The 9836-nt window shown below is 34.6% G+C and overlaps 1 protein-coding gene across 1 annotated transcript; it reads left to right on the plus strand.

The window, feature by feature from the left end:
* The first annotated feature begins 464 nt into the window (after positions 1–464).
* LOC126699574 (uncharacterized) lies at positions 465–5657 on the plus strand. The gene is made up of 6 exons (XM_050397474.1): positions 465–985; positions 3237–3314; positions 3445–3520; positions 4078–4151; positions 4290–4360; positions 5338–5657. Exons 1-6 carry the CDS (start codon positions 956–958, stop codon positions 5378–5380), a joined length of 372 nt encoding a protein of 123 aa, XP_050253431.1. The 5' UTR covers positions 465–955; the 3' UTR covers positions 5381–5657.
* The last annotated feature ends 4179 nt before the right edge of the window (positions 5658–9836 follow it).

Raw genomic sequence — 9836 nt, forward strand, 5'->3', positions numbered from 1 at the left:
TTTTTTTTTTTTTCAATATCTAAAATTGTCTGACAAATTTTTTGTAAGTCATTGCACATTTAAGCAATGACTTCTTCATCAAATTGTAACACAAATTGAAGTCATACAATTTTTGGTCTTTAATATTTTTTTGTCTTTCAAAAGTTTTAATATCTGAACTTTTGAGTTTTTTTTTGCAGTATCTGAAATTGTTTGACAAATTTTTCATAAGCCATTGCACATTTAAGTAATGACTTCTTCATCAAATTGTAACATAAATTGAAGTTATACAATAACAAATCATGCAATAATATAATTTTTTAATTAATTTAAGATTTTATAAAATTATTTTTATCTATAGTTTCCATTATGCACGGGTTACCAACTAGTTTGAGGAAGTCACCTGACCCATTAAATGGATAAGGATACAACTAAAAACATACTTGGATCATGATCTTATCAGAAGGGAATTCCAGCTATTTTATTACAAACCGGTTCAGAGATTTTTTTCTTCCCCTAAAATAGACCAGAAGATTTTCTTTATACCGTAATTCTGTCATATTTAATCTTTTTTTTTTTCTTTTTTTCTTTTTTTCTCTCCATGAATGTTTTACAAAAACCCCAGTAAAATTTCACGTGCAGGATTTGGCTATATTTTTCACGCAAAGAATTAGAGAGAAAAAAAAAGAAAAAGAAAAAAAAAAAAGAAAGAAAGAAAGAAAAGACACAAAATCTGATATCAAAATCCATACAAGTTGTGGCATTGAAAGCTCCACTCATCTCTCTTTTTCCCATCAAAAATCCACCACAAAGCCCAAAAATCCTTCTGATTCTTTCTATTAAATTTTATTGATTTCAAAGGGTATACGATATTCATATCTATGTGTTCAGCTGAATAAAGAGCTAATAGTAATTAGCTTGCACTTCCCAAATGAAATATAGAGAGGAATCTGTACTGTACATACCAACCCAGTAGATGGAGGTCAATCATAATACCACCCCAAAGGTATCCAAATTTTCCTGACCCACTTCTCTGTTTCTTTTCTTTCCTTATGTTTCTTTGGGTGTGTGTAATTATTTTTCTGTGATGCAATGATTTTATTCTAGTACTTGGTCATGATTCCTGTAATTATTTTAGGATTTTGCTTCTGGGTTTTCATTTTTTTGGGCTGTTGTTATTGTTGTTGCTCTGTTTGGTAGCTGAAGAAAGATGAGAAAGCAAAAGAAAAAAGTGAAACTTTTTGGGTAGTTTGATTTCCATTATGTGTGTGTGTTCTGTAGTTTTCTCAGTTATCAATAGAGGGGTGCTGTTTCAATGCTTTCTGCATATGGTGGAGACTGTCTCAATTGGGTCTATTATAGTTTGGGTATAGACTGTTTCAATGGGTGCCCTTATGGGGTAGCCAAATCACTGCAAAATATATAAATAGTTGCTGAGCTTTTGTCAGCAGAACACCCAATGAACCTTTCAAGAATCAAACCTGTGATTGGAACTGTGAAATGCTAAAAGAAGAAGAGCCAATGAGCTATGAAATGGCTCTTCCTTTCCTACAAGAATGGGATCGGGTGCATGTTGAGGTTGTGGGTTCAAGGCCCACTGGCGGTGTATCTAACTTACTGTTAAAAAAAAATGCTAAGGGATAGAGGTTCATTGTCAACATGAGCATTGTAGCTCAATGGCATTACTTGTTTCTTTCTATGGGAAAAAATTTGGGTTCAAATACCCCCACCTCCACTTATTGTAAGGAAAAAAAGATTGACAGTTAATTGGTTCTCCCCTATAAATTTTTTGGTTCAAGGATAGAGCAGGTAGGCCTGCTTTTTGTAGGTCTAGACTACATATTCTGAGCCAGGATCTTAATGGAAGTAATGATCATTTAACATTAAGTTAGACAGTTTCATGCCAAAAAAAAAAGGTTATACAGTAAAAATACATGTTTGTGAGTAACTAAACCTATGTTATCTGCTAATACAGGCAGCTTTGGTTCATGGATGAGAATAATAACATAATGTTGGGTGGATTTTGCCCAAGACTCATATGGGGGAGTGGGGAAGACTCTTTGAAGAACATGAGTGGGTTTCTTGGAAGAGTAGTTTGGTAGATTTTTTAGGTTGAACGATGCTTGTTTTGCGAATTGAGAGTTTTTTTTTTTGGTTAGTGTGGGAGCATCATTGGCTGTATTAGGGTTTTGACATTGAGTTTGTACATGAGGTTTGTGAGTGAGGTTTTGTTTATGTTTGTGTTTGTAAGGTTTGTAAGCCTAGTTTGTGAGAGTCTCTGAGTCTGATTTGTGAGGTTTGGTTGAGAGTGATTTTAATCTAGATTATTGATAGTGGAATTTGGTTGGCATTGCCTATGGATATGGGCTTGGAGTTGGTCAAACCACGTTAAATATTATTGTCTTGTGGGGATGTTTATATTCCTTGATCCTGCGAATGCACTTCCACTAGTCCCAAATCACAATAATTACTCTTAAATATGATATGACAGGTGTAGGACTTTATAAATCACATATGTGGAGCATTATGAGGTAGTTTTTATTGCAATGATGATTTGAAGCAATAAATTGTTGATGAAACAAATATCTCTGAATTGCTTCAATTTTGCTATTTACAAGAAGAAATGTCATGTAAGAAATAATTAAGTATATAAGTAATTGACCCAAACTCAACCTGCTATGGTTCTTGCTTTTTAGTCCTCTTTGAAGTTAAATACATTTTTTATTGAATCAGTATAGTATTTTGTTTCTCCTGATGTGCATACCACAATGTCGAGTACTAGGAAATCAGCAAATGCAGATAACCTTTCTTTGTGAATACTGTCTACAAGATTGGTAGTGTGCAGAGGTATGGGTATAGTTGCAATGCATGTATCTCGGAGATAGAGCATGCCACAATGAAGGTCTTTACAGGGAGATCTTCCTGGCAATGAAATAATTAGTAGAAAGTGAAATAGGAAGCAGGATTATTCTAATGCTTTGCATATATGCTATCAGAACTTTGATTTCCTGGAACTTGAAATACTACAATTAGACCATTCATTAAATTCACATTGTTAGCTCAAAGTTATTTTCAGAGCTTCTGATAGGACCTTAATGGTGGGTTTAGGGCCTTCAGGCAACACATCTAAAAGATTTTTATCATCTTACAAGATGTTTGTGGTTCAAATTTACATGACTTGTTTCCAAGGGATTGGGATTGTAGATTTAACTCAGATGTTTGATCTATATTTGATGGCGGGCTTTACTTGTTTGAAGGATTATTACAAAGTTTTGGAGGTTGATTATGATGCAACTGATGAGAAGATCAGAATAAATTACCGAAGGCTTGCACTGGTTGGTCATCTTTCTTTTCTGTTAGCTCCTTGAATAGTGTTATTTTTTTCATTTCTATAGGGTCAAATTTTTCTTTCACTAAATGCAACATTACACTGAGGAAATCTACATGATTCTGTGGGTTATACAGAAGTGGCATCCTGACAAGCACAAGGGTGACAGTGCTGTTACTGCAAAGTTCCAAGAGATCAATGAAGCTTACAGAGGTAATTCTTATGGATACAAATGAAATGGTCTGCATTGGTTTTAGTCTGCTGAGTCCACTTACAGCATTTGCTACCCTTCGAAATCTTCTTGGTCTCTCATCTTTAGAATCTTCAAGAGTCCTGAAAAATATTTTTGAAATCTAGTGAAACAGTCCCTGACTAGTGCTCATTTGGAGATCAAGATCTTTGATTGTGATATTGAACTATTGGATGTCTGATTGTTTACAACATTAAAAATGCTAAACTAATTCCTTTCTGGTTATTGTCATATATTTAATTTCAAGATCATGGGACCCACTTCTCTCTTTAAAAGCAGATTTTATTTCTCTGTACATCAGACTATTATTCAATAAAAAATATTGAATAATATATATTTTGGTCCTGAATTATCCATCACTTCTTTTGTTGATGTGAAGACAGTACAGCAATGTTACATGTTCTTTATACTTATCAAAAAAATGTTATATGTTCTTTATAGCATTTTTGGTTTTAGATCATGCATTAATATAATTGTACAAAATAAGTATTATAATATTACGTATTAATTTCTTTTGCAGTTTTGAGTGATCCCGCTAAACGAATTGACTATGATCTAAGTGGAATCTATGAGGTTGATAAGTATACTCTGCGGGTAAGAAAATGGAAAAATCATATTATCAGGTCTAGATATGTCAACTTACACTTGTTTAGGTTGTTTTCAAGGCCCCCTTAGTACTGATTATTGATGTTGCATGCTGACTATCTGGGACATTCTACCCTTTGTATGCAGGAATATCTTGCTAGATTTAAAGGAATGATACTTACCTGTAATGGGCTTGGTATTAGTCAGACAGCTATATGGTAATATTTTAATTAATGTTTAAAATTAGTCTTGTTCAACAGGGTGCTGAATTATTTGATCAATGACTATGATGAAAGACTGCGTTTGTTTACTAACTTTTTGTTTGTGTGTGTGTGTGTGTTGTCTGATGTTGAGTATCTGGAATGTCAAGATATGTGCAGTTCTTTTAATTGTCAAGAATCAAGATATTAACCCTGAAGAAGAATTAAGAATTATTTCCTTTTTAAAATCAATACCTGCTTTTACAATGTTATAAAAATCATAATGCAGTTCACGATATGTTTTTTTTAAATGGACACTCTAAAAGCAATATATTGTAAATCCTAACCTCTTTTTCTTTTAGATATGTTGTTTGCTTTTAATTCATTAGAAATGTCTGTCCAAGTTCTTGGAATGGTTCCAATAGAGTTGCCATCCTTTCAAAAAAAAACTCCTGCATATCTAAGTTTTGGAAAAATGGAAGGACTCTATCTTCAGACAGAGTGGCTTACTCTAGGACATGCCCTCCAAGCCATTTATAGAAGAAGCAAAGCACACCTCATACTTTTGGTGACAAATGCTGGTCTCCCCTTGTGTGGTAGCCCTACCCTACATGTACCCAAGCATGAAAGGACTGCCCTATCTTTACTGTTGATCATGTCCTTCTGACCTCTTTGATGCCTTTTTGGAGCTTGCATCCATTTATTCACATTATGAAAACATTTTCCTAATTTCTTTTGCTCTTTATGATGTTGTCTCTTGATTTTGTTGGCTGTTTTCCTTCCAAATTTTGACCTCATTCCCTAAACAGTATCATTGCTAGAAAAAATTGTATCCAATGTCCATATTAGAATCATTGATTGATATTTTGTTCAACACGCGTCTTCTTGTGTAAATTAGATTCAGCAGATGTGCCTGCCCAATATATATACTTTGGAATCTTTTGTAGTTTTATCAATTTTGTGTAGTTACTTATAATTCCTGTATACTAATGCAGGACACAGCAACTGATGGAAACTGATGACTTAATAGATAAATGAGGTTTGGAATCCATTTCCAACTTTACAATTTGCTTTCCTAATCAATTCTTTTGACATGCTGGTATATGTAATAAGTCTGATAGTTCTGTATATGTTGTTACAGATTTTCTGTATGAAATCTTAGCTGATTAGAGTTATTAATATGCACACCCGGCTCCTATATGCTTATGTACTTGAATATAGACCTGATCCAATTTGTAATTTTAGATCAATATGGGTCAAAATGAGAGTGTAAAATGATTACTCATGATTTAAAGGCTGTTTCATTTGGATGTGAGTTGTATGTGTGTTGGTCACTCCCACCCTTACCACCACCCCCCCCCCCCCCCCCCCCAAAAAAAAAAAAAAAAAAAAGAAAAAAAAAGAAAAGAGAGAGAGAGAGAGATGTTTATTGTGGCTAAATGATGGGATGAGATTATTTATATCATCTCATTTAGCTTGTAGTATGGTCTGCATACAATAACCAAATTGGTTTGCCCTTATCAAATGAAATCTACTCTAAACAAATGAAGCTCCTAGTCTAAAAGTAGGGAAGGCACCAAGAGTTGCTGTCATTCTGCTAGGAATTTGGGTTGTGTAGGAGTGACATCCTATGGAGCAGTCTTCAGAAGTGTCAAGAACTTTGGTTCCATAGGCATGATACTCAACAATGACATCATAAAGAAAAGAATGATTCCATAGTCCCAATAACTAAAATAGACAACAATAAATCTACTTCAGTTGCTTTAAAAAAGAGAGGGGATCGATTCATTTGATGAAGAAATTTTATTTTTCGTGAATTTTAAATTGTACTTAATGTTGCGTCTTATTGAATTTCATGTCATCACACAAAAAAATTATATTTCATTTTTAAATAACATGATACCATATTTACCTTTAAATTTTGGACGCTATTTCAAAAGCAAATTGAGAGAGGTTTATGTGTGTGTTTTCTCTTGGTCAATAATGGGAATGAAGTGAACTGTGACTTTACTGGCAGATCTTGCGATTTAATTTTATAGACCAACACTTATATCCACCTAGAAAAGGATCATTTTCATTTTATTTGAACTGGAGAGTATCCATTTCATAGGAATAGAGAGAGTTTTATACGATTATTATGGGAATCAAGGTATTAACTGACTTCATTGGTAGATCCTGTGATGTGGTTTTATATGTCAACACTCACATTTTCCTAGTAGATGATCCTCTTCATGTACACTTCATGAGAAGGGTTTGGTAGTCAATAAATTCATAGGTAAGTTTAATGATATATTATTTTAAATCAGTTCTTATTTCTTATTTGGTGGAGAAGATTCTAATCCTATTGAACCCACCACCACTCCAGTTTCAATTAATTGTCAATTTTATTCATGTAAAACCTCTTATTATTATTTCCCAAAAGAAGAAAAGGATAATAGATTCTTAAACCAAAAGGATTGTAATAACATATCTTCCATTTCAATGCTATGCAAAAACGCTATTGAATTATGCAGATTTACAGTATTCCAGACCTCCTTTTCTACACATGTTTGGTCTTGCATGTATCTCTATGTCTGTGAACGTGTCTAAAATTTAATATATTTTCTCCTGGTTGGTCTGAGTATGAATGCCTTTTTTGCTTGCTTTTTATTTTTTTGGGTTCTTGATTATGTTTGAATGTAGGACTCAACAACTGCAATAGTTGAATGAGAATATTCAATTACTGATAATACATTTTGTCAATAAACAAGCAACATAATCACTGTCACTGATACCTACCACATAATAGTTAGGCCAAGCCAAGCCATCATCAACAATATTTAGCGTTCAATAATAGTGGCTGAAGGTCATGTGTAATGCTTAATCTTATAAGGTTGCGTTGATGCCGCCTGTTGAAGAAATTGAAAAATCCTATGCAATAACGACAAAATGTAGACGTGTAAAAGGAAATAGAAGAAATAGTAAGTAATGTATAAAATGCAGTAACGGGTCATTGTATAATTTTTCATTACACGGTATGAAAGATATCGGTATAGTTTTCGTCTATTAAAATAGTAGATTTTTTTTAGTCTACTTCACCTCACTATTTAACGAATCTGTTTCTCCTATCTTTTAATGCCGATTCCTGTTGTTGATAAAACTTGCGGCCGATACCACTGAATATGTCAATTCTGAAATTTCAAAAAGAAAAAAAGAAAAAGAAAATGTCAATGCAGATTGAAAGTGACAAAATGGTCAAAGTCGGTGATCTATCTTGTATGTTTGGATCCTAATAATCTATTACAAGTGTACCAAAAATAAATCTTCAATGACTTGAAAATGATCTAAAATAAAAAGAACTCGAGAACGAAAAAAAAAAAAACAAGTTGGTGCATAATATGCCAAAACAAGCTTCTTCTTTCTTGTGTGTGTGGGGATTGTGCTTTCATTGCCTTAGATCACTTCCAACATGATAAAATTACTGGAGAAAATGGTTATTTTATATGACTTATCTTTTCATTTGGAAAATTAATTAAAAGTTAGAAAAATTTTCTATATGAATGGTGTGAGGGCAAGTGGTTCGAGCACGTTTTTCAGGTTATGGGCCTTGACTGAGGACAAAGGAACACCCGAGGAGGGTTGAAGGGTTCATGCATATCTAATCCAAAAGACCAAGGGGAAAGGAGAAGATTGGTGTTGTAGCCAAGGTTCTCAAGGAGCAGAGGCACCTCAAGAATTTGGGGAGTCAACCATTTTGGAAGGACAAGGGGAAGTAGCATAACCATATCAAAAATGGAAAGAAGAAATATCTGGGAAGGAGATTGTCACTATCACATTAAATGCATTACGTCAAATGAATTAGCCGCATTTATGGAGAAATGACACTTAAATAATGTCATCCCAGCTCATAGCTCCTCTCATTGCTTCCAAGAAGGCCTTGATAGGATAAGCATCCAAGGAATTTCCTAGAAAGTGAACAAGTGGAGAGCTAGGATGCATGGTGACCGGACTATATAAGGAAATGGCTATCATAAAAATAGAGGAGGAAAATCGAAGAAAAAAGAAAAGAAAAAGAGAACACTTTGTAAGCATATAAACTTGACCAATACAAGAACATCCCATCCTCAGACTTGATCGAGGAGCGATATTTTCATCAGTTTGTGTGTTAAATCTTATTGTCTTGGATCTAATCTGTTTATGGCTTGCACTTAATTAGCGTGGTAGCTTGTTTACCAGACCCACTCTGTAACAAATTTATTGCTTTAGGCTTTTTGGACTAGCTTCCACTGTTCTTGGTGGGCCTAGGCACCATTCTCAATCCTTACAAATAGTAATTTGAACAAATGAATTTCAATCGCAAGAGTGGTATTTTCAATTGAGGAAAATAGATATTTACTATATATAATTCAAGCAAAATAATCAATTGGTTTGGAATTTAACCAAAACGATAACCTATTTGGAGCATAGGAAACTAATAAAAAATGAGTCATTTTGCTATGGTGTCTTATCGTGACTCCGTGAGTATTTTTGTATGTCTTGTTCTTTGCAATAATCTAGACCCAATTGGCTCAATCGGCTCAGGCAATTCTAATTTGGCCATCAATTCTTTTTAAAATAAAAAATGACATTGATTATGTGCATGCCCGATTCCCAGCTAATGGGCCAACCTTGCTTTTGGGCTCACAATTTACTTATTTTAGTGGGCTAGTGGATATCTTACAAGGGGTAGCTCCTGTATAGGTTTATTAAGGGCCCGTTTAAGTAGCTAGCCTCTCTAACTGAACACTATAATGTCTATTGGTTACTTCCCTAGTCCTAACTCTCCAACATCTAACCCTTTACTCTCGAGTGGTTCCCCTATTTATAGCCTTGTCTCAGTGGATTAATAATGATTACCTATCTCACCATTCATGTGGCCCGGTTAAATTATTCCTAACAAAAGAGGGTCCCACATTGGGAATAGGAGCCTTGGAACTGGTACTAGACGTCGGTCGTTGCTTGGCAATGATATTACCCAAGGCACTACCAAGGTCATTTGAGTCGAGGTTAGGTTGCACTATACTTGTGGTCGGTACCACCACCATCCTGGTCTGCCAGGAAAGGTGCCCACCTCCCCCCTCCCCCCTCCCCCTCCCTCCCTCTCCTTTAAGTATAACTTGTCTATTCCAATTGTTTGGGCTCTTGGCCTTGGGGCCAAGAGTTATAAGTCCATGATCGTACAGATTGATAGACCATTAATGATAGGTTTTAGAAATTTATCACCGACTTAAGAATATATTTTACATTCTTGTCTCTTCTCTCTTTAGAGAGAGAGAGAGAGCAATAATGCCATATTCAACCTTATCTTCTCATCTCTCAAACTCATCTTCAATAAGAAGTGGCGATGCCAAAGCTTTTTGTCGATGGTGTGCTGTTTTGCATCTCACTCCCGCGTCTAGTTGTCCCTCAAGTTGATAATGTCATTGTGTGTGCCAATTAGCCCAAATTGACTAAGAAACACAACAACGAGCTCAAT

Source organism: Quercus robur, chromosome 9 (genome assembly GCF_932294415.1).
Source record: "Quercus robur chromosome 9, dhQueRobu3.1, whole genome shotgun sequence".
In the NCBI taxonomy this organism is placed as follows: domain Eukaryota; kingdom Viridiplantae; phylum Streptophyta; class Magnoliopsida; order Fagales; family Fagaceae; genus Quercus; species Quercus robur.

Coding starts and splice junctions, on each gene's coding strand:
- LOC126699574 (XM_050397474.1), top strand. CDS start 956: ATGGAGGTCAATCATAATACCACCCCAAAG. Junction 3,521..4,077: donor GATCAATGAAGCTTACAGAG/GTAATTCTTATG, acceptor TTTCTTTTGCAG/TTTTGAGTGATCCCGCTAAA. Junction 4,152..4,289: donor TTGATAAGTATACTCTGCGG/GTAAGAAAATGG, acceptor CTTTGTATGCAG/GAATATCTTGCTAGATTTAA.